Genomic DNA, 25,953 nt, shown 5'->3' on the forward strand with positions numbered 1-25,953 from the left:
TCTGAGATATTGATTTTCAATTATTCTCATTTCAAATGCAGTTAGAGGAAGACGTGCAGGAAATCAGACAGATTTGATATCAGCTGGACATTAGTACTCTAGTTTTATCTTAGTCTACCTCGGGCCAGGCCTGCACTGGCCATCTGTCAATACTGGCAAAAGCCACAAAGGCCCGGCCATTTTTGGGTCTTGCCTGGGCCGTCACTCGCAGGACATTTTTAATGACAAATATTTGCAAAACAAATAACATGCAGGCCAGCAGGCAGCTTCACTGGCCACTGCAAGAACATTTCCTTCATTTTTTTGGTGGTTGTGGGTGGGTGTGGGGTTTGTGTGTGTGTGTGTGTGTGTGGAGGAAGGGGTAGTCCCCACCTCAGTGGACCGGCCCAAGTTGAGACCGACTGGTTAGGGAACAAAAATCAATCAGGCCTCTCAGAAGTAGGCCTAACCTTTATGTCTGTAAGTATCATCGCAAAATGGAATAGAAATACTCAAATGCTGTAGGATAACTGTCTTTACTTGTTTAAAGAAAGAAGTATTCAGATCTTTGGCTTAAGTAAAAGTAGCAATACCACAGTGTAAAAATACTTTGTTACAAGTAAAAGTCCTGCATTCAAAATCTTACTTAAGTCAAAGTACAAAAGTATTAGCATCAAAATGTACTTAAAGTAGCAAAAGTAAAAGTACTCATTATGCAGAATGGCCCATTTCAGAATCATATATATCATGTTATTGGATTATAATTATTGACGCATTAATGTGTTCATCACTTTAATGTTGCAGCTGGCAAAGGTGGAGCTAATTTTAATTACTTTATATACTGCTGGGTAGCTTAACCTATAAAAATGATATCATCATTTATTAGTTATAATTTGTATTAATAATCTAAATCTGCAAAGTAACTAGTAACTAAAGCTGTCAAATAAATGTAGGCTAGTGGAGTAGAAAGTACAATATTTCCTTCTGAAATGTAGTGGAGTAGAAGTGTAAAGTAGCATGAAATGGAAATACTCAAGTAAAGTACAAGTACCTCTAAATTGTACTTAACTACAGTACTTGAGTAAATGCACTTAGTTACATTCCACCACTGGTTTTTTGTATAATATCAATGTGTGACCTGACTGTGGCTAGTATCATGTGTGTCTGTTGGAGGCCTATTAGTGGAACCACAGGCAAGTTCATTAGTTAGACTATTGGTACGATGAATAAAGATGAAAGCACGACTTTTTACACATGAACTCTGGTTTATAACAAATTCATGCCACACCGGAGCAAGAGCTAACAGCTATGAGGCAAACTCATGAATACTGATTCAGTCCTTATGTGAGATTATGTAATTTTTATGTCTTTTGTGACACAGGATTGCTATAATCAGTGAAAAGGTATTCGCCAATCACTAGCTAACACTAACCCTAGCTCATACAAAAGTATTAATATTAGCTAACACAATTAATGTCAAATCTAAAGAAACAACTCTAATGTCAGCTAGCCAGCTAACAAGCTAGCTTGGCTTTAGATTAAACTTTAATGACCTTCAGGGGGAAAACTGGGTTGTTCCAGGAAAAATAGAACATAAATATGAAAATAGAACTTGAACAAGAATAAAGCAAATATGGAACTGACAGTTTCAACACATTAAGTGAGGGGTATAATCATGGGAAGTACTGGATAAAGTAGCCTATGGGTTACAGCATTATTAGGGTGAAAAATAGCAGCAGTATGACTTATTTAGGCAAAGAAGAAATGACTGCAGAATATTGACAATATGAATATTAAACCAAAATATGAATACTGTATATGAACTGACCTAACAAGGAAGCACCCAACTGTATCTTTTTGTCCAGTAGCTACAGTATGTAGCTCTAGTGAGCTTTGGTACCTAACCAGTGGTGGAAAGTAACTAAGTACATTTACTCAAGTACTGTACTTAAGTATAATTTTGAGGTACTTGTACTTTACTTGAGTATTTCCATTTTATGCTACTTTATACTTATACTCCACTACATTTTAGATGGAAATATTGTACTTTTTATTCCATTACATTTATTTCACAGTTATAGCTACTAGTTACTTTTCAGATCAATATTTTATATTTAAAACATTTGATCATCTTTATAAAATAACTATAAAATAGCATTGTTATAGATTAGACTACCCAAAAGTATAGCTCAATTGTTAAGATTAGCTTCACTTCATTTAAAATGCTGCTTACATGCACATGTATGTCAATAAATTAGTATTCATATTCCAATAACTTATGAAAAATATAACTCTCTAAATGGGGACAGTTTGCATAATGAGTACGTTTACTTTGATACTCTAAGTACATTTTGCTGCCAATACTTATGTACTTTTACTTAAGTAAGATTTTGAATGCAGGACTTTTACTTGTAATGGAGTATCTTTACATTGTTGTATTGCTACTTTTACTGAAGTAAAAGATCTCAGTACTTCTTCCACCACTGTCCCTAACTAGTAAACAAGCTAGTTCAAAGCACCACAAACCAATCACCAGGTAAAACAGGTATGGTAATAACCAGCATACACTATGGAACAGCTTCATAGCACACATTTTCAAGGCTACAAAGTCTCAGAAGAGATAATTATTGCATGAACACCTTATTACAGGCAACCTCTACGGACTGAAAATATGAAGTAGTAGTATGTATTATGCTAGTACTGCCACTCACAAATGTATCACTAAGCACCCAAACCGAAACACAGGATGTGCTCATTTTATTTTCCGCACAGTGTCATTTCAAAAGTTTACAGCAAGTGTTTCTCATTTGTTTTTAATGAATTGGATGTGTTGTACATGAGGGGGTCCCGGACCTTAGCAGAGAAAGCAGCGGTCTGTCTACAAACGGCTGATTGAGTGAGTAACTGACTTTCCTGGAATAGAGCAGGATGTGTCAGTAGCGCTGCAGAGGCCGTCACGCCACCCCGAGGCTTCGCTGTGAGTAAGCAAGCGCACAGGATAAGGAGAGGGAAGGTGAACATTTTTCAATCCAACACCAAAGACACTGAAACACCCTGTTGTCACCCTTTATTATCACTTATTATGAAATGTTTTTTGGTTTTTTTTGCTGCCTTGACCTGCTCTCCCTTGTAAAAAAAAAAAGCCAATGAAAAATGAAAAACCTGGCTTCAGAGCTCAAAGCCATCGACGGCTAATGTCGCTCATTTGCGATCGTGCGAATCAGCCTCCATGAATATTTCTGTGTAAAAAAAAAAAAAAGTAGCTCGAGAAATGAAAATGAGAAATGTAGCCTTTTCACTGCTCTCTAGGGCCGAAGGAGTAGATTGTCCTAATTGATGAATACCACTTAGTAAGGGATGATAAGCCGGCAGGATGGAGATTGGGAGGTTGTTCATTATTTGTCCTTAATATCCACTGTTCTAGACTGCAATATAATTAAGAGGGGTTCGCAAAGCACATAGCCCAAAAGAGAAATTATTATGAGATGAGAAAAGTGAGTATCTTCCCCAAATTCAGCCATTAAGCCTCCGATTATTTCACAATAGTTTACCTTTTGGTGGGAATTTCTGTGTCAAATTGTGTATATTTTGCACCGCTGATATCATGGCACATAAACACCGGAGTTTGCCTGACAGTTCAATGTGGCCCTAATATCAAGAGAGACGCTACATCACCGGAGCGGTGCGCTGACATTTTTATTCGGTCTTCCAAATGGACGCTTGGCAAACTGTGTTGCACCATGCAGACGGCGCGGGAGCCAAGAACATATCCTTCACCGCTGATGAAAAGATACACTGACATTTGTAAGGATTGTGTCTTTGGGCTTAGGAGAGGTTGACATAAATGTCAGCCAAGTGCAGTCACAAAGCTCGGCTTCAGAGAGCAGGGGAGCCAAAACATCGCATTCCCCCGCACACACAAAAAACACAAAACACAGTGCTGCTATTTGGTTCTGTTAATATTATACATGTGTAGCTTTCAAATCCTATTTACATATTCAAATTCCCCTATATACCGCAACTGATGGAGAGTAGAGTCTTTTAACCTACGTTTAGGCCAGTGATTCTCAACCTTTTTCATATCGAGGACCCTTAAGTACAATTTTGAGGTACTTGTACTTTACTTGAGTATTACCATTTGATGCTACTTTATACTTCTACTCCACTACATTTCAGAGGGAAATATTGTACTTTTTACTCCACTACCTTTATTTGATAACTTAAGTTACTAGTTACTTTGCAGATTCAGATTATTAATACAAAATATAATCAACTAATGTGATGTATTATTATAGATTACTGTAAGCTACCCAGCAGTATATAAAGTAGTGGAAATCAGCCCCACCTTTTCCAGCTGCAACATTAAAGTGATGCTTATACATTAATGCATCAATAATTATAATTCAATAGTATAATATATATTGTACTATTCTGAAATGGGCCATTCCATTTTACTTTTGCTGCTTTAAGTACATTTTGATGCTAATACTTTTGTACTTTTACTTAAGTAACATTTTGAATGCAGGACTTTTACTTGTAACAGAGTATTTTTATACTGTGGTATTTCTACTTGTACTTAAGTAAAAGATCTGAGTACTTCTTCCACCACTGTGCACTACACTACACATGTGCAACATATAAACGGATGTAATACACTTGCACATTTTCTTAAATCATTTGATCCTAATCTTACGTTCACTTTTTCATACTGTCTCTCTTTCCCCCTCCTTCGTTTATCTATCATTCCCTCCTGGCAATAGAGATGAACTTAGATGTCACACCAGTATAATAGGATGAAACTGAAGGTGAAACTGAGAGAGAGAGACACTGTTTCCTCCTTCCAGCCACAACAGCAGACCAGGGGAAACTCCTCGGCCATCTCTGCCTCGCTAATAAACCAGGCAGGGTCGATTTCTCCTGCCTCTATTTTAAAATGCAGTGGTTAAGAGAAAAGGAAAGACAGGAAGCCAGTGAAGCATTGTTCAATAACTACGTCCCCCGGGCCGGAGCTTTGAAATCACAACATGAGAGCTTTTTAGTCTCTATAAGGATCCTCAGTGATTGATTCAGCCATTTGCTATTCACCATGGTTTCCAACATATCTGTAATATTCATATGCAGGTTTGTTTTCCCTCCTCATCAGTAAGCTCTTTACATTAGCTACAGGTACAGGTTGGAGTTCAAAGGCAGAGGCAATTTAAGCTCTTGACGTGTGCACAATAATTCTGCATGATTCTCGCTTTGATCTTAGATTTAATTAACCGCTTTTAATGTATTTGTGACCCTGTGTCTCTACTTAAGCCTCTAAAAGTGTTTCATACGACAGAGTGTTTTCCAAATCTTGCCAAAACACCATAATGACATGATAATACGCATAAAAGGGAACAAATTTGACGCTTAAGGTTTTAGTGCCTGGTAAATAAGTCGCTAAAAAATATATTATTCTAGTGCATTTTTTTCCCCCAATTCTCACATTTGAAGTTATAAACTGCTGGAGCTGCAATGAAAGCCAGAGGTGGAAAGTAACTAAGTACATTTACTCAAGTACTGTACTTAAATACAATTTTGAGGTACTTGTACTTTACTTGAGTATTTCCATTTTATTTTACTTTGTACTTATACTCCACTACATTTTAGAGGGAAATATTGTACTTTTTACTCCATTACATTTATTTCACAGTTACTAGTTACTTTTCAGATCAATATTTTACATTTAAAACATTTGATCATCTTTATAAAATAACTATAAAATAGCATTGTTATAGATTAGACCAGTGGTTCTCAAACTTTTTCACGTCAAGGACACCTAAATTGACACACATTAGACCCCCATCTGATAAGATTTTTGCTTTTAGATGATTTATTACAGAAAGTGTTTGAAACCCATGACCAAAATAGTCATACATTCTGTCATTGTGTTACTTATGGATGGAATTATAGTGAAAATAAATTATTCCCCTTTTTGCTGGGAACTCCCTGGAACCCCCTCAAGGACCCCTGGGGGTCCCCGGACCCCACTTTGAGAACCACTGGATAAGACTACCCAAAAGTATAGCTAAATTGTTAAGATTAGCTTCACGTGACAACTTTAAAATGCTGCTTACATGTACATGTATGTCAATAAATCAGTATTAATATTCCAATAATTTATGAAAAATATAACTCTCTAAATGGGGACAGTTTGCATAATGAGTATGTTTACTTTGATACTCTAAGTACATTTTGCTGCCAATACTTATGTACTTTTACTTAAGTAAGATTTTGAATGCAGGACTTTTACTTGTAATGGAGTATCTTTACATTGTTGTATTGCTACTTTTACTGAAGTAAAAGATCTCAGTACTTCTTCCACCACTGATGAAAGCGCACTTAAAGGCAAAGTGGTGCCTGTAGCTGGAAGTTGCATATGTTGTTTGGGGCAAATCACAAAGGCGATAAACTTCTGCTTTTTTAGATGCATACATAAACTTCGCAAAATACATTTTTGCTGCGGCCGACCCAGTTCTCTCACTCAAGGCTTCCGAATAAAAGTACTGGGCCGAGTAATTCTCCACGCCCGACGCACAATGAGACGGCCCCGCTACTGAGCAAGTCGCATCTGAACAAAATAAAGGCGGCTCCGGCCCTATTTCTGCCGTCGCGAACGGAAGAATCTCAACATTGTTCCGCTCGGAAATTGTCATGCAGAGATAATACGCTGACTTAATAATGATTCCGCTGTGTGTTTCTTTTTTTTGTGTGTGTGTGTGTGTCAAAAAAACAGCTTAGCAGGGGAGAGAGGCAGCCAGTGTTGAAGGGTATCTGATGCTGTGCACGCCGGGATGGAAGAGCCTTTGTTGGTAGCTTTCTTTTAAGGAGCTGAGAAGAATCACAAAATCATGAAAACGAACATCAAGAAGTATGTGATTCGATTTTTGTAAACAGAGCATGGAACACTCCTGGTATTTCAGAAAAGGTTGTGTTTGAATTTCATGTTTTTACTCTATTAGGACTAACATGACAGGAGTATCTCACAAAAAAACGAGAATTCTGATGCAACGCTATAATTGAAGCGGCTATCAGTGACCAAGCAGTTGCTGTAACCCCTCTGTCTTTCTCCCAGGCTCCCTGCCACATAATAATGGCTTAAGGCGGTCTGCAGAGACAGCAGAGGGCGGCAGCACCGTCCGTGCTATACGACACCCAAATGGAAAAAGGCTGGGGCCAGAGGCATGATGGGAATATACAATGGAGCGCATTAGATTTGCAAACAGTGAAGTTCGCAGGAAAAGGTTATGCATAATACCGAAGGGCTTGGAAACTCCATGTCGGGTGTTTTTAAAGTCCCATATTATTCCGTTTGGAGGATTTTGTCTTCAGATTGGCTCAGGATGTGTAGAATTATTCATGTTTTTGCAAATAAATGTAGTTTAATTCAAAGTTGAATTGGTAACACTTTACAATAAGGGTCACTAAGTTAAGGGTTAGTTACTAGTTACTTGCTTAATAAGGGTTAACTAACCCTTAATTAACAGTTAACTAATGTGTAATTTACTAATGGTGTTCATGTTAACTAAGGTATTAATTTATTCATTATTTAATAGTTTATAAAGATGACTATTAAATAAAATAAAATGATTACCAGACACATTAGTTAACTGTTAATTAAGGGTTAGTTAATGCTTATTAAGCATTAACTAACCCTTAACTTAGTGACCCTTATTATGAATTGTTACCGTTGAATTAGTTAAATTGAATGAATTTGAAGATTAAGTCGTCACAATGCTGGACCCTGATTGGCTGACAGCGGCAGCTCCTCTAATTCAAATGAGTGGAGGCTTTCCAGTTCAAATGCTGCGAACTGATTGGAAGGATTTCACTCATTCTCTAGTGAGGGGAGCCAATCAGGGCCGAGTCCAGCCGTGATGCGTTTCCTGGAGTTAGAAACTGCAGCATTAAAAACAGCATTAACTTTAAATTGAACCACTCAAATAAGATCAAATTTTAGCAACGTCCTCATTAGAGACCTTTTGGTCAGATATGTATATAAACAGAGGAAAATTTGAATTCCTATAATATGGCACCTTTAATGTTTCAGCTGCTTCATTTGTCTGTGAGAAGAGACCAGTGCGTTTTGAATCCATATTTCTTTTCAACTCCTCAAGGTCGGCTTTGAAATGTATTATACGAGTGTTCAATACAACAGTTCAATATTCATTACAAATTTCAATTAGTCTGCTTCGGTGTTGTTAGGCAGTTTTTTGCACTGTGTCGAATGTTGTTAGCAATATTCTAATTACATATTGACAAGTTCAGACATTTCCCTCAAAATTCCCTGAATTTTCACAGAAACTCTTTTCTACCCGTGCTGCTACCCGGCGACACGGCTCCTTGGCAACCGGCTCCCCACTTCTAAGTTTGAGGATTTAATATGAATGAATTATTAATCACGATAATTCAATCATCTCAATCCGATTGTTCTAAACTCCCTTTAGTGTTGCCAAGCCACTTCATATTAAACCAAACAGACAGTTTGTAATCAACTGGCTTTAAACAGTCTGACGGGCAAATTCATTTATCAGATGGATATTTCCCAAGGTGGAGGACGGGCTTTAGAAGCTGTTATTAGCTGTGATCCAGAGCAGCAGGAGAGGGAGAAGTCCCAAACAAAAAGACACCATGCTGCTCACACTGGATCCAGCGGTGCAGCATCAAAGGCACAATTCATATAGCTTGTTGCGTTTGCATTGCTGATGATTGATGAAACACTACACTGCAAAAAATATTAAGGCAGTTCAACTTGTAGTACTGAAGTAGTACTGAATAGTTAGGTCAAAGATCATTAGTTAGTTGTTCTAATGTAGAAAAGCTAACTGAGTGAACTTAAGACAATAATTTCAATCAACAAATGTCTAGTCATGCTGATTCCTGTTTCCAAGTTGAATGCATTAATTGATTAACTGAAATCCAGTGTTATTTATTTTTTCACAAGGTTTGCTAGGTTTAAGTTCAACTTCCTCTTGTATCACATGATTAATACACAGCTCAGCATATAGTATGCAGCTGCAATACACTTACTTGTAGTGGATTGTACTTGCCATGTGCATCAGAGAGAAACTTACTTGATTGTGAATTCCCAGATACATAGATAAGATAGATAGTAGATTTTATCATGTTTTTTGGGGGTTTTTTTTTATGTCTCTATCCTGTACTCATTCAAACCAAAGAAGGAAGAGTTTCTGGAGAGTTAAACCGAATGCAATGCATACTGGGAAGTCTGCTAATAAACTAACAGTGTTGAATTTAGTGAATGCTTTATAAGACGTTCTTTCAACTCATAATTTTAAGTCACAAGATGTGAACTCATGATTTTAAGTCATAAAGCTCATAACTAGCACTTTTAAGTTGAAATTGACAAACACATCTATATACATTGTGTTAATGGATAAAGATGAGTTGATTTCACTAAATTGCACTATGAGTTTTTACAGTCATATTCTGCTGTCTTATGCACAAAAAGAATCATTTCCTATCCAGGCAGGGTCCGTGGGTTGGAGTGTATCCCAGCATGCATTGAGACACTCTAGACAGGTCTCCAGTCCATCACAGAGCTATCACACACAGACAGACACTCACATTCATACCTATGGGCAATTTAGAGTCTCCGATCCGCCAGACTGTGGGAGGAAAACCAGGAGAACACAGGAACATGCAAACACACAGAAAGGACCGGGAATCATATGTATTTCAACCTTCTGTCTGAGAATCATCTAACAAAGCATTTAACAAAAGGTTCATTATGTATTTCAATTATGTCGATGATAGATGATGATCTAAACGTATGTAAACACGCTCCGATTTAAGCACATCAACATGATTTTTTTATACTTTTTGATTAAAGTGATAATCCGCCCAACTTGCTGTAATAATAAAGACACTCAATGTAAATGTATGTACTTTCTTTCTCTATTTATTCCAAACAAACCGCTGTTGTCGCTTCCGTAAAACGTAAAACGCATCACTTCCTGTGCAGCAGAGGATTTTTCCCGGGAAAAACGGACTCATAGGGGTTCAAAACAGCAAATGTAAAAGCTTTTGTAAACTGGCTATAGGTTGAATCACTATTGGACAGTATTAGTTTGCAATAGAGAGTGGCAAAACAGATATTTACTTATATGAAAAAGCTGCAGATTGTCACTTTAAGTGTTGATAGTCCTGCCTTGTTCCTTACTAACACCCAGGTTCCCCACAAAGAGATCAAACCATGTGTGACCATTACTGTTCACTATGGACTTTTGGATGGCTATAGCCTGTGACAATACAGTTAAGAGGGCATTGTTGTGTTTTAGGATGGAAGAAGAATGGCATATGACCAAGTGTCCAATGCAAGCTGCAGATCTGTCATTGTTCCCCTAGTACCACTCTCAGCCACTAGAAGGCATTAGGCTGTTTTCATCCCAGTTACTGTATGTTAAACCTCAGAGGAGCAGACCTTCTTCCTCGCTCTATCCTTTTCTTGTCGTTTGCGCTCTTGCTTTTCTTCCCTTAAAGGCTAAAAAGGCTTACATTTCAAGCTTGTTTTTTCTCTTGGTGTGGAATTTGAGGCGAAAAACAAGAAAAATCCAATTTGTTTTAAGGAGTTTTCTCACCTTTTTTTTTTTTTTTTTTAGCAAGGTGGCATTTATGGAGAGCAAGATTAGCCAAAATATTACAAAGAGAACATTATTTATTAATTTTTTTGCCTCAAGTGTGCACCATTAAGACCATCAATTATGCTTGCTTTTAATTTGTCACTGCACTAATTGCTGGTATAGCTGGACGGTCAATTAATTGAACCTAATTACAGCTCCATTTGTAAATGCCTGATTGACACGTAGTGAACTGGCAATTAGAAAGAGCAGGGGGAAAAAAAATTGCAATATCTTCACGATTTAATCAGATGAAAGAATTAATAAGATGCAGGAATCTAAAGGCAAGAGACCAAAATCAGCAAGTGTAATGAGTAAAGTGCTGTGTTCTGTCTTCAAAGGTCTTTTTATTGGCTTCTGTACAAACAGGCACAATACATGACTTATGTCAGTGACCCCACACACACACACACACACACACACACACACACACTCACTCACTCACACATCCTCAGCCAAATCCCCACTGGCCACAGGGAAGATAAGAAGGATTAAAAAAAAAAAAAGAAAAAACATACCTGGAGCTGCATATATCAAAACCAAGTAATAAAAGTCAAGGGGAAAATCTAACCAAATAAATAAAGAAACAAAGGAACAGTTCTGGTCCAGCAAAAAGCAATAGAGCTCAAATTTAGAAAAGACAGTGTTTCACTTTTGGAAAAACTACTGTACCCTTTGAAAAATGATGAACCCTCTGGTCTTAGTGGATTCGAGGTAGAGCGCCATTACTAGCTCATTTGCAATAATCACCGGTGTTCAACATCCCTTCATGGGCGGTGATCAATAGCTTATCTGCGCTCACAGGGGAGACGGCGGCTTTGATTCTCCTCACGACTCTGAAGTGCGATTCCATACCGGTCCCGCTGGGCGCCGGGGCCCGAATCGGCTCGCGCTGAAGCCCATTGGCTGTTCTCGACTTCAGAGAGCACCTACTGAGAGGGCCCCCCCCCCCCACACACACCGTACAGTGCAGTTGGGCCCCTCTGTCTTATCAGCCTGCTGTAATTCACTCAGCCCAGCAGGCAGGCAGGCAGGCAGGCAGGCAGGCAGGCAGGCAGGCAGGCAGGCCCCCTTTTGTTATATGAACACCCTGTGATGGTGAGGTGGCACTCCACAAACCTGGTTATAGGTTATGCTCAAGAACAATCCAAATGTCAGTTTAGACTGATATATGGGGCTGATATTGGTCTTTTTGTTATTAATATTAAGATATTACGCCAGTCAGTGTCATCCTCCTCTGATATGATGGAGGTTCCTCCTCACCACAGCTACAGAAGCAGTCAGGATTACCTGACATGACATCTGATTTTTTTTGAAGGAGCTGCTATGCATTGATTTCTAGGTCATGTACATATTTCATATACATCATTTTACAACATCATATGGTATTAGTGTTAGTGTTAGTGTTAGTGTTAGTATTAATGTTAGTGTTAGTGATAGTATTGGTGTTACTATTAGTATTAGTGTCAGTGTTAGTATTAGTGTCAGTATTAGTGTCAGTGTTAGTATTAGTGTTACTGTTAGTATTAGTGTTGGTGTCAGTGTTAGTGTTAGTATTAGTATTAGTGTTAGTGTTGTATTAGTGTTAGTGTTACTATTAATGTTAGTGTCAGTATTAGTGTTAGTATTAGTGTTGGTGTTGTATTAGTATTAGTGTTAGTGTTACTATTAATGTTAGTGTCAGTATTAGTATCAGTGTTAGTATTAGTGTTACTGTTAGTATTAGTATTGGTGTTAGTATTAGTGTTAGTATTGTATTAGTATTAGTGTTAGTATTAGTGTTGGTGTTAGTGTTAGTATTAGTGTTAGTGTTAGTGTTAGTATTAGTGTTGGTGTTAGTGTTAGTATTAGTATTAGTGTTAGTGTTGTATTAGTATTAGTGTTAGTGTTACTATTAATGTTAGTGTTAGTGTTAGTATTAGTGTTAGTGTTAGTGTTAGTATTAGTGTTGGTGTTGTATTAGTATTAGTGTTAGTGTTACTATTAATGTTAGTGTCAGTATTAGTGTTAGTGTTAGAATTAGTGTTACTGTTAGTATTAGTGTTGGTGTTAATGTTAGTATTAGTGTTAGTATTGTATTAGTATTAGTGTTAGTATTAGTGTTGGTTTAGTGTTAGTATTAGTGTTAGTGTTAGTGGTAGTGTTAGTATTAGTGTTAATGTTAGTGTTAGTGTTAGTGATAGTATGTATTAGTATGGGTTTTAATGGAGAGTTTTAGTGTCACTTGATGTTATACATTTTGTTTCCACTCTCAAGAATACACAATTTTTGTGAATCCTTGTACAATTTTGGATTTTCTTTGGCATCAAAACAGTCAAGTTTAAGATATTGAATATCGGCACAAAATATCAGCTATCAGCAGCTTCAATACAAAAATATCGGTATCGGCCTTCAAAAATCCCTATCGGTCAGACCTTAGTGTTACCACTCTATTTTTGTTTGAAGCACTTTAAAGAACCCCTGCTTCATCCAGCCGTACATTTTGTCAGTTTTGGATGCCCTATTCCTTCCACATTATACAGGTTTCCCTTTTTTCTAGTGCCAAGTCTTTCCATTTTCTCCTCGCCAGCTGGTCAAGGGTCTCCTGCTGCCGCTAGGGCCCCTAGCTCACTTCCTACTTTCTCCAGCACCTGTTCCTATTTGGCAAGGCAGACTAGGATCCTGAGAGCTTGGAGACGAGCCATCTGCTCCCCAACTCTGCACCATTTTACCCTCCATCCCCGGAGTCTCCGTGTGCATCCCGATTTATTACAGCTTCGAAACACACGGCAGCGCTGAAACCGAGCGAGGGCTGTAATGGATTGGCTGGCAAATCCCAAAATCACCATAGCTGAAGGGAGAGTCTGTGTCATGCAGGGAGTCTGTGCACGTTCTGTGCCCAGGTTAAATCCTCATTTGTCCCATGCATATAAAGTGACTGGTGACTGATTTTCAACTCATATCCTGAAGGTTAATTGATAGGCCTTTAACCTTGTTATGAATGACAATGCTGCTGTCTGTATGTCTTAGCACATTTTTATAGACTGAGATAGATATGGTTCGTCTGCAGAATTATTTGCATTTAGAATATGTTAAAGTTGAGGGATGAGTAGGCTACATACACACTAACTAACTAGTTCTGTCAATAAACAGTGGCATGTTAGCTGCAGAAAATGAAAGTGGGTGAAGATATTTATGCATTTGCAATCATTTTTCTCTGTTCATTGATTTATTGATTCATTCATTGATTAACTGAGGCCTACACTGGCCTCAAATTCCTTCATTCTCACCAAAGGAAAAGAGAAATCACTACATAAGTCAGTAACATTTTAAAAGCCACTTGACTGCAAATGTCATTGGTGAAATATCAATGCCAGAGTTTGCTTAAATTTGCAACCACATAACAGTAGGAAACTCATCTAAATATATATATTTTTTTAAAGCCAAATCCATTGCATACATTTTTTCAGTGATAGACTAATTTCAAAATAATGTAGCCTATTATTTTATCATTACCAACAAAGCCCCTATTACTCAAAATGTTGTTGGAGGTCAAGCTTACCTCAAGAGAGAAAAGATACATTTAAAAGGTGTCTATCATTATGAAATGAGCAGAACAATGACAATCTAGACTAATGAATATGTAGTTTTCGTTTATTATTTGCGCAGTTATTTGGTTGTTAGTGATCTTTTCATGATTTGTTATACAAAGGCTGTAAAAATGCAAGTTGTTATGGACTACAACTCCCATGACCATAGGGATCCTGTCTAGTGCGCATGAGCAAAAAGGTGGGGCGCGCGAATCGCGGATATACCGCTATGTAAAATGGCGGCGTAAAAGAGGCTCGTTCAAAATACTATATTTGACAAGTTGGTTAGCATTTCTGAAAGGTTTAGCGTTGCCGGAATTGAGATACATTTAGAGACAGTGATTGGAATTTTCATTCCAAAAAAGGTACGTCTTTTAAGTTTAACGTTTATAAATAAACAAATAAATCCGTGCGGCACAGTCAGTGTACGTGATGCTAGCTTTCAAAAGGTGATGTTAACGTTAGCTGCTAATGTGTGGGGCCCTATCTCCGGCTAAAACAAAGTCCAGTTTCATGACATGAACCTATCCTTTCAAGCCTAAAGACGGATTTTAACTGATTGACCACGCGAGCTTGTGTTTGTGTGTCCGGACAATTGCGTATTTTGCTAAATTTGACGGTAGTTATCATTGTTTCAGGTGTGTTAGCTAACGGTAAGCTAGGGACAACCGGTCGCTCAGTGTTGCCGTGCCGACTGGTTCCATGTGTCATGTGTGCGGCAGGGTAACTTAACCTTAAGCTCACATGTTAGTAAGCTTGGCACATGCGAAGATATAAGCGTGGATATACGCAACCTTGGCAAAGCTTGTAAGGCTATTTATTTATCTCTTGGCTAGCTTTTCCGCCATACACCTGTCGCGGTAGCACAAACTGACTGACAAAACCCCTAACGTATACACCTCAGTCTACCTAATGATTAACTTATAAGCCATAAAATGCTTGGTCTGACCTACTTATCATAATCTAACTATGCTACACGGCCAAGACTGTTAGCCTAACAAATGAAATGCTAAAGTATCATTGTAAAATGGCTATTTAGTAACATTAGTGTTGTGGTTCTGTGGCTGAGTCTGTTTCTCTCTAAAATGATCTAGCTTAAGGATGGTCAACATGTTGCTGCCATATAGCAGTGATTCTCAACCTTTTTCATATCAAGGACCCCTAATTTAGTCCACATTAAGGCCATGGACCCCCATTTGATGAGATTTTATCTCTCGGGCCCAAATATTTTTATTGTCAGATATGATTTTGTCCATAATCCCATGACTATCTGTATTGTAGGTAGAGAGATAAACAGTGAAACTATGATCAAAGTAGTCATTCTTCTACATTCTCTAATTGTGTTAACTTCTTGTAAATGAAATAATGCTGAAGTTTAACAATTAATCAATTTGCTGGGGACCCCCTGGAGCCCCCTCAAGGACCCCTGGTGGTCCCCGGACCCCACGTTGAGAACCACTGCCATAGAGGCCCAAGAGTAGGGTTTTTTTTTCCCACCAGTCTTCACAGCAGCTGATGTCACTGGTTAGTTCCTCCTCTCTGGTTGAAGGTGTGTTAATCAATGAAATCATCTGTTGTGGTGTTTGGTTGGAATGAAAACCTGAAGACTGTTGACCCTCACTGGCACATGGTTGCCCATCTCTGATCTAGCTAGTATTGAACTACCCAAAAAAAGATGATGGTGGTCTGCTCACAGTGCATCTCCTTTGTTACAGAGCAGGTGTGATGGCGAAGAGGATCGCTGACAAAGAGCTAACTGACAGGAACTGGGATCAGGAAGATGAGGGAGAGGAGGTGAGTTGCAAACTAACACTATGAAACAAAACTAATCCTACACTAATGCAGTGGTTCCAAGAAATATTCCTATACAACTTACCTAGCTAACCTTTTCTGTGTTAAAGTTTGATCAAATGAAAAAGTGGTCAAACATAAATCATAAAAAAAATCTGTCTGACCTATAATGCTTTGTTTATGGAGTTGAAATTGATTCTGTAAAGCTTTTTATCTTGACGTTATTTTACACATATCAAATAAGGCACAAGTTTTGCTTTGTGAAGCACTCCTATCTTATGTAACAGTCCAATAAAGTTTGTAAAGTCAATCAGTCTCCTGTGGTAGAATGAAAGATTTAATATTAACGAAATCATCAACCCTCTCTAGAGACATTTTCATAATCAAAACATGTATCTAGAGTCACAATTTTTATTTTTATTTTTATTTTTTTTTACAAGACTATCCAAAATATTTTGCACCATTTACACATTAAATAGAGGCTACTGAACAAAAAGAAATCCCGCACACTGTCCACTCACTTGCAGTCTTTTTTATTTAAAGGGTACAACATTTCAGTTCTAGCCTCTGTTAGAGTCCTTATCCTGGGCACTTATCACAAGAATTGTCAGGTGTGCAGGAGCCTTTCACTTCAACATGTATACATCCAAAAGAGAGCAGTGGTCTACAAATAGACCTAAGAAACAGTAAGACTGAAAAGCAAGCATGCTAAAAGTACAAAAAAACATTTTTATACAAATGTTGATCAACGACCAGTGTACTAGTTGACTGTTTTGGCCTAATATCAGTGCACCTCTTTGTCTAACCTCAGAAATAGCGAATTGCTCATAGTATTAGTGCAATTTCTTTGGCCAAAACTATGGAAGCAGAGAGCGACTATGGTTGCTATTTTTTATTTTACTCCTGTTATCTCGAGATCATGACTTAATTATCTGATTGTTTTTGCTATTTCTGCCTGTCTGCCTTTTTTTTTTTGAGTACTGTTTGTGCCAAAAAATGCCAAAACACCCATGATCTCTGTCTACATGTTGGCTATACTAATTAGGCTTACTAGGTTTACCTCTCATGAAGACAACAACAATGGGACAAAGGTTGTAAAAGACACACAAACCATTAGTTTCTTGTCCCGAGATAACAAGATAATTAAGTCATGATCTCCTGATAACGGTGTTACAAAAAATATGAGCAACCATGGCCGCTCTTGGCTTCCGTACAAAACTGTGTGTCCAGTAACTGCTAAATATTTAATGTAGCTGTCATAGCTTTTCAAGAGTATTTTGCTGACGTTGGTTAAGTGAGAGAGAGAGAGAGAGAGAGAGAGAGAGCAAAGCAACTACAATTCAGAGCGATAGTAGAGCAGGTTGTGAAAAATGGTTATTTATTCCCCTGCAAAGCTAACTCTGACAATATGATGCCCATCAGGCAGGGACGTTTTCAATTGCAAGTGACGATGTGATGAAAAACCGGGCGATTAAGAAGGCCAAACGTCGAAATGCTGGAGCGGAGGTAATGGCACAAAAACATCCACACATGCTTAAACTTGATTACACAGTTTTACTTCAGCTTGCTAATGAGCAAATACGCCCACATACACATTTTCCTATTTAGATCAGTGTTGATAAATGGCTATAAAATTCAGATCTGCTTTGCATCTTCATAATCAAATCTGAGAATGGTTTTAGGCTTAAAATGTGTCTCCATGAGGCCTAAGATCCGGCACTGGGAGCATCATTAGTTTTATTTTGTTTGTTATTAAACCTAATGCCCCTGTGCTCCGAGTCTAATACATTCAACTGGATGTCCATATTAGCATATTATCATAACTTCAGCTTGTTTCATTGGACGAGCTGACGCCGAAATCTTTTACACAAAGCGTTAGCTATAATCTCGCACAGTTCATAAATTGTGTTTTCTTTGTTTTAGGGCGAGAGCAGCGGAGCCTTCAAAGGTTTTAAGGGGTTCTCCCTGACCCAGGCAGCAGCCGCTGGAGGCACGACCACAGCATTCTCCGGTTTCGGGAATGGCGCTGGCTTCAAGGGCCTCACTGCCCTGACCAATGGAAACAGCGTCAGTCCATCCTTTGGCGGTTTCTCCTCCCCTGCTGCAACATCCACCGCTACCCCCGGTGAGGCTGGCCCACTTCAGTTTGGCATCCACTGATGTAGCATAGCTTTCGTGGGTCGGGACTGATGTGACTTTTGTCTTTTCAAATTGGATCGTGACCTGATTTAGCCGATATAATTTTTGCATTTGCCCTACTGCTCTTATTTATATACAGGGTGATGCACTCTTTGAAAACGAACATCTGCACGCTGTCGGCCGGTAGCGGTCCACTGTCGACATGTAATTGAGTTGAAAATCTCTTCCATTGTTAAGGGCCGGGCGTTTGGCATTTGAAGCTAATGGAGCTGAATCAGCGGGGGTGCTGTATATTTGTGTATGGCTGCTCTTTCATTTCATGTCGTGTTGCTTGAGGGCAGGATGACAGGGCTGCGGTGTTGGCTGCCTGTGGGGGGAGGGGTGCAGTCGCAGCTTAAAGCAGCCTCGCCCCCACTCCCGTTTTTCTTCCTTTAGAAGCCATCTTCCTCTCAGCCCCTTCCAGCTGTATATGCTGTCAGAATAACGTTCTTCCTTCGTTGCCTCTTTTCATCCTAGGTTTAACATTCAATGGCCCCACCTCCACCAAGCCCACTACTGACATCACTAGCAAGCAGACCAATGGCTCCACCCTGAGCCTGACTCAAAGCGCCAGCTCTTGCAGCAGCAGCAGTATCAGCAATAAGGAGTACAGCCGACAGCTCACTGCGCTCAACTGCTCAGTGCGGGACTGGATCACCAAGCATGTGAACGACAACCCTCTGTGTGACCTGAACCCCATCTTCAGGGATTATGAGCAGCACCTGGCCAGCATCGAGAGGAAGTATGGGGCCGGATCTGCCGCGCTGGCCGACGGAGGCTCAGAGGAGAAGCAGGGGGGGATCCTGCCAACCACAGCGGCCCCCCCTTCCTCCTCCAGCAGCACGGCGGGTCCGACGCCAGCCTCCGCTTTGTTCTCCTTTGGCAAGGATAAGGAAGGCTCGGCCCAGGACAAAAGCAGCGCCGCCCCGCTCCCTGCTGGCGTTACGTTTAACTTCGGTCAGAAGGTGGACGGCTCGGTGCTGGGCTCCTTAGGGTCCTCCGCCTCCCCCTCCGGCTTCTCCTTCTCCTCCAACCCCTCCTCGAGCCAAGCCTCCCTGTTTGGAGCCTCAGGCTCTGCAGCACCCTTCTCCTTCGCTGGGACAAAAGCAGAGGCTGCCCAACCTACAGGTACACCATCAACAGAAATGAATGAATCTGATCATGTTTTTGCCATTTTGTGCCCTAAAACAGGCACAAGGAGTACGATATAGACTAATAATTGTAATTTCTCAATTCAAAATGGGCTTTTATTCTTCAGACAGTATGTCTGCATGCATAAACAAGGTCTTATCAGTATGGAAAATTACTTCATAAAGTGTTTGAGTTTTATTAGCATTTATCTGCATTTGATTGTAAGAAATTATGAGCTCTTTGGATTTTGCAGACCAGGTTCAATTTTATGCTGTAAGATTTTAAGGTAAACTTCAGTGTGGAAGCAGTTAAAATGAGGTTTATCGTGAAGTGCATTTTTTTTTTAGTACCCTTAGGATTACTTACTTAAATTGCTAAGTGTGTGTAATGAGTGAATGTGGATGCCAATGTCTGTATTAAGGATATCTAAGTGATATAGGTGTGTGCAAACTTTGCTACCGCTTATGCGATCCTCCCTATTTACACTCTTTGACTTCTAACCAGTAGAGTAACTGTAACCACTCTTACATGAAAGATTGTTTAATATACCATACAGCCTCTGATAATATGCTGATCTTGTTCATTGGTAAAAAGTGAATACAAGTGTCATTTAATGGGATATTTTCCTCTGTAGACGAGAATGGAGACGAGGAGTCAGACGAGCCGCCCAAACCTGAGGTCCGGGAGATCAAGGAGAAAGATGCCTTCTATTCCAAAAAGTAGGTCTGGTTCATATTAACTGTTCTGATGAGAGCCAGAAGGAGTTGACTTGTTCAGTGTGAAATGTTTTTTCAACCTGTATAGTTCTGGAGCACAGCGCTATCCACCTCTAACCTAACCAGGCCCAGAGTGCACTATGGATTCATAAAATACGAATTTTGAAAGTAAAGTGCACGCAATAACATGTAACAACAATAACAGCTCAGCATGTTGTATAATTTACTTGTCGATTTTTTTTTATTTTATTTTTTGTCTTTAATGTAAATATTTAGCGTAGTTGTCCTGATAAATGTTTGTAGTTCTATGAAAATTAGGACGGCTTTATATTCTCAGGTTTTTTTTGTGTCAAAATATGTAATATAAATGGGGTTTGGCCATTATTCAATTGCATCTGTACCTCCAGTCAGAATCTGTTTGGAAAAATCGGGCTCCAGCAATAGGAGCAGAGGTGCAACCATAAAGATAGTCTACGAGTACAAAATGGATGAGTGTCACACTCTCCATTAAAAGTAATGTTCATTGAATTAGAGAATATAAAAAAACGGGTGGTTTCAGCCAAGGAGGCCTTCATACTGAAGCTGGACCTTCTAATTAGTGCAAACCAGATTCTTTCAGCAAACCCTTAATTTTCCAAAGTGCCTCTCTGTAGTGACTGATGGATCAGCTGTTTCTGGGTCTGTTAGCAGTATCCAAACCCATCCAGGTCGGTAGCATGCAGACGAAACGAGTCAACTTAAACTTAATTAGTCCAAAAAGCGAAATTCATGTTGCAGTGGCTGCGAAACAACAAAACAGCAGTCTGCACCCAAACCAAATCTGCATGTTTATTTAGTCAAGATGTGCAAAACGGAAGGTAAGATGCAGAGATCTCATCTGCAGACCGGACCGGCCAATGGTTAACTCGGTTTAGCAGTGTAAACCACCAAAGCAACAAACCCTCAAACACATCATAATGCTCTATGTAGGGGTTTATTGATGGTAAGCTTGAATATCAAATTGTATATCCATTACTTGATAGTGTTGCCGAGCCTAAATGGTGTGGTGAAATCCCGGTGTTCCTCCGTCTAACCTGAAGTCACCGTGTTGTTGCTGTCAGGTGCAAGCTGTTCTACAAGAAGGACTCAGAGTTCAAGGAGAAAGGAGTGGGAACTCTGCATCTCAAACCGGCGTCGGAGGGAAAAACCCAGCTGATAATTCGCGCCGACACCAATCTGGGTAAGCTGGTACCTCCTACCATCAGAGAGAGATGAATGTTGAAATGATTAAACCACAAATTTAGGTGGTATTTACAAAATAGCTTAGCAGAGTTGCAGCCACATGAAATGAGCGTTAAATGCCAGTATGTGTATAAGGTTTTTTTTCTTTTTTTTTGTAACACTGAAATTCCTGTAGTTCTATTTAACCTGTCATCTAAATCTTTATTCATATTTCAAGTATACAACAGGTTATCTGCAGGTCTTTAAAAAGTCTGTATTAAAATGTCTGAAATACAGCTGTTACAGGTCTTTTTTTTTCACCTTGTGTATTTTTAACTAATATTTAATTTTGACGCAACTATAAAATCATATAGTTATATTGACAGATTTGTTTTTACTTTCAGTGATTTAGTCGAGGCAAATAAGACAAATACAATGAATTGTGTAGTTTCACCAAAGATGTGAATGGGACCAGCAGTTGTGTTTTATTTTCTTACACTAACCTTATTTTTATTGAGGTAACCAGACCCATGTTTTTGCATTTAATAAGTAGCACAGAGGTGGTGTCTGGCTGCTCAGTTTTTATTAGGGTTTAACTATAAAATCAAAAGATGCTTACAGAATAAAGTAGCTGAATGAGTAATAAGGGAAGCTGAGGTAGTGAGGAGTGTAGGAGAGCTGAAGTGGAATAACTGTTGGGTTGGATCATTTCAATGTTTCTTCCCTCATATTTATCATATAAATGTTTTGTCACCAATAGTGTTTTTCATCTTCATTTTAACTAGAATCAAAGTCGACAAATTCTGAATTCCATAATAGTTGAAACACACAAATTCAGAACCAAAGCAGAAATAGGGCTCTTAATGTATGTTTTTTTTCATCGACACTTAAGAAGGAACAATAATGTGCAGGGATCTGTATCATCTCTATTTATCATTGTGATGGCGGCGATTAAATAAACAAGGCTCACGGCAAACAGAGAACCCACACAAAGTGATGTTTCTGCTCTTAAACTGGGTCATCTTTGTACTGCTGTGTTGATGGGAGCTTGTTACCGCAGGCTGCTCCCCCTAGTGGCCACTTAGCGGCACTGTTTCTAGATCAGCAGGCTCATTGTCTCACAATGGATCAAGTCCGGCTGATGCAGCATTCCAGCTCTGGTCTAAAAAGCCTTAAAAGTATTAAATAGAGCTAATAGAGGTCTAATTTTTTTCAGCATGCAGTGACAGGCTCAGTCTTACATTAATGCAGAACAGGGTTAGTAGGAGTACAGTCTGAACACAGTTGGACTTCATGGTCCTTAACAATTAATTTCATAAACTATGTTCAGTCAGAAATCGGCTGCTTTTGCCAGCTTTGTTTCTGTATTTTGGTTTTAAAATTGGTTTAAAATTAAACGGCAGGTAGCATTAAAAGGCTTTCCGGAACCTACAGGTACCTTGGGGTTATTATAGTGGGTTTTATGTGTAAAGCGTGTCTGCATTAGTATATGTGTGACCTATTAATGACCTCGCCTTTGTCGTCACCAGGCAACATCTTGCTGAACATCCTGGTGCAGGCCTCCATGCCTTGCTCCCGGATGGGGAAGAACAACGTCATGGTGGTGTGCGTCCCCAACCCGGCCGTGGACGACAAGAACCCCGGCAGCCCCGTCCCGCTGCTCATCCGGGTCAAGACGGCCGAGGACGCCGACGAGCTCCACAAAATCCTGGACGAGAAGAAGGCCTGAGCCCCGCCCCCCGCCCCGCCATCCCATCCCGCCCCCGTCCCGTCCCATCCCAGGCCAGGCCATGATCTTTTAGCAGACTTCCTCTTCTTTCCCCACCTCCTCCTCCTCAAATCCTCCCTGCTGTTAGACGCCACAGGTCCGGACTCAACCTGCATGGCCGCGTATCGACCTCATGGTGGTTTTACCCCACACACACACACACACACACACACACACACATTTGTACTAAACCCATCCCGATAATCCCACGGAAATCAAATGTTTTAACGTGCATGACATCCATTACACTTTTTTTTTCCCAGATTCTCACAAATAAATTGGTTGTTATACTGTGAAATGTCAGTGGGGGTTTCCACTGTCTCGCGCCATTGCGGTAATGGTGTGAATCTTTTTTTTTTTGTTTGTTTTTTATCACAAATGTCGGGCGACGACTTTCAAAAAAGACGTTGAACTCAGCAAACATTCCTCCTGGTTTGAATACTGCTGCTCTTTTTATTTAAAAAAAAAAACAAAACGCGAGATCTAGATGCGATGAGTTCTACTGTTTTTTGTTTTTTTTTAAAAAAAATTTCCGGGTTGTCGGGCGGCGGAACGAGTATGAATCGGAGCGCGTTCGGCTTGAATGTTTTATACTTGCGGCGTTCAATTATTATTATTATTTTTTTCAGGCGACGGCGTATGAATACGCGAGGAGCGTGCCGAGGCGCGTCCGTCCTCGTGACTGCATGTTTGGGGAAAACCAACCTCCAAATAAAGGTCCGGTCAATTTGGTTTTACAAATTAAATATTTGCAGTAACAGTTTGATTTTTTTTTTTTTTTTTTTTAAAGGTGTAGAGGACTAGAGGTTTGTGTTTCCTACTTCTACACCCAGACTTGATCTCCTGTGAGTGTGTCTGTACTGAATGTTGAGGCATTTGCTCTGGAACTATTTATTGTATGGGCAGAATTTGTACTTCCGCAAAGTGGTCCGAACCCGTCGCAGCTACCACTACACGGAATATACGCGTGAATGTCTCCCCCCCCCTCCCCCCCCACCTCCCCTCACCACCTCTTCTTAAGAGCTTCTAAAACGGTGTGCAAGGGAAAGTACGTGACGAACCCCGTTTTTTTTTTTTTTTTTCTTTTTTTCCCCCAACACGGCGATCTCTGTAAACACGGGCGTCATCGACTTTGTTTCTATTCTTTCCAAGTGTCCTTTGTGTGGCCTTTAGGTGATGGCCTTATAGATGAGGTGTGTTGTCATCGGCGTCTGATACATTTGTAAAGCCATTATCGGGGAATAAAAGGAAACAACCAATCACATGTCTGGTGCGTTTAATTTTCGTGCTGTATTCGTGTTTCATCCTGGGTCCTTAAAGTCTTACATTTTGTATATTTTACATCTTAAAAGTATTAAAATGTCTTAAATCCAGTTATTAGACGTCTTATTTCTTCCTCGTGCGATGACAGGTTTCTTTGCACTGCATGTCCATTCAGGATGCATACTGTACTACTAACTCTGCTCTGTATTAATCTGTTTTACTGGTGTTCAATCAGAAATAAGCAGCTTTTGCCAGCTTTGTTTATTTTGGTTTTCAAATCGGTCTGAAATTAAATTCCTGGTAGCATTAAAACATCTTAAAAGTTCTTAAATCTGGCTTTCTGGAACCTGCAAGTACCCTGTCCATGTGTCTTGTACTGTTAGACAGGTTATGCCGGGCCTACTACATAATTAAAAGACTTCTTTTTTAGACTGTGCCAACAACATTGCACACTGATTGTGAAAATATCATGGGTGTGGGAATCAGGATGTTCACTAAACATTGCCAATGCAACCAGGTCACACACCCAGTCACACAACTGGCACAACTACCTGTCAGTAAATGCCATTTGACTTGAATGCCAGGCTAATCAGTACATTGACTAACAGTCTGCCAATGCCTAGAGTTGAATGTTTGTTCACCTGGAATTGAAGCTGAAATCTGCATGCACAGCTTCATTCAGTTCTAATTTTGCTTTTGAGAAATTAGTATAATTACCATAAACAAATGAGACCGCTACCAAGAAGATTGTCGGCCTCTACTCTGCATTTTACATCTGCTGGATTGCTTTATGGCACAAAACAGGAAGAGGGCGCTGTTCTTCCACAGCAAACTAGAGCTAAAGCTTCCAGAGTTTCTGGCAGCAGATGGTGGAAGGTCGAGGGGAAAAATCACTTCCAACATGTTTGTACTCTTCAGGGAGGGAGAGGGGGTAGGAAGCAACAGGGCTTATGGGAAATGTAGTCTTAATGTGGAGAAACACTAGCACTAATAATACCATCTGGCGACCAATTATGCTCTCATTTGTTTGCAGTAATTATATCTACTGTAATATGATCTAAGGACTTTTTGTGTTCCATACTGTATCTTGTGCAGTGGTGTTTAATTGAAGCCCTTATGTGGGTGTGAATGTGGAGGTTGTGTGTGTGTGTGTGACTTTAATGAGGGTGAATTAGCTGTTTAATTATATTCTGTTTTATTCCATTTTACTTCTGCATATCCTGATTTCACTGCAGTTGACTTGATTTAAAACATTTTTTTATTTAGTCTTCATCTTTGGTGTGCAGGCTTATTGCTGTGTTTCTGCACTGCACTTCCCAGAGATCAGCTGTCAATCAAACAGTGTGGGCGGAGCTTAGATTTTCTGTTGATGCAGTTTGAGTTTCTCTTTTCTTTCTGTTCAGCCATTGTGGCTATCACTGATCATGCTAACTACCCAGTTCTTCTTCTATTTATCCCAAACAAACCGGAAACATAAAACGCATCACTTCCTGTGTGGCAGAGGATTTTTCCCAGGAAAGAGCTACCAGACACCGGGTGTTTAGAACAGCAAATCTCTATAAATGAAACAAAAATCTAGATATCAATGGTACACTTGTTGCTAAAAACTGGTTACAACTTAAAACTCTTTCTTTCTTCAGTTTGATACTAGTTACTATGATGTATGATATGACTTTATGCCATAAAGATGA

At 39.5% G+C, this 25,953-nt stretch overlaps 1 protein-coding gene across 1 annotated transcript; it reads left to right on the forward strand.

Moving 5' to 3' along the window:
* Window positions 1-14,448: 14,448 nt before the first annotated feature.
* Window positions 14,449-24,366, forward strand: nup50 (nucleoporin 50). The gene is made up of 8 exons (XM_071546177.1): window positions 14,449-14,580; window positions 15,931-16,009; window positions 17,429-17,512; window positions 17,930-18,131; window positions 18,662-19,312; window positions 19,950-20,034; window positions 21,132-21,250; window positions 22,761-24,366. The coding sequence occupies exons 2-8, from the start codon at window positions 15,941-15,943 to the stop codon at window positions 22,958-22,960; spliced, it is 1,410 nt and encodes a 469-aa protein (XP_071402278.1). The 5' UTR covers window positions 14,449-14,580; window positions 15,931-15,940; the 3' UTR covers window positions 22,961-24,366.
* The last annotated feature ends 1,587 nt before the right edge of the window (window positions 24,367-25,953 follow it).

This window comes from Centroberyx affinis, unplaced genomic scaffold, assembly GCF_046629955.1.
Source record: "Centroberyx affinis isolate AG114_WGS23_722 - 3 ecotype Tasmania unplaced genomic scaffold, CSIRO-AGI_Caff_v1 ptg005160l_1, whole genome shotgun sequence".
NCBI classification, from domain to species: domain Eukaryota; kingdom Metazoa; phylum Chordata; class Actinopteri; order Beryciformes; family Berycidae; genus Centroberyx; species Centroberyx affinis.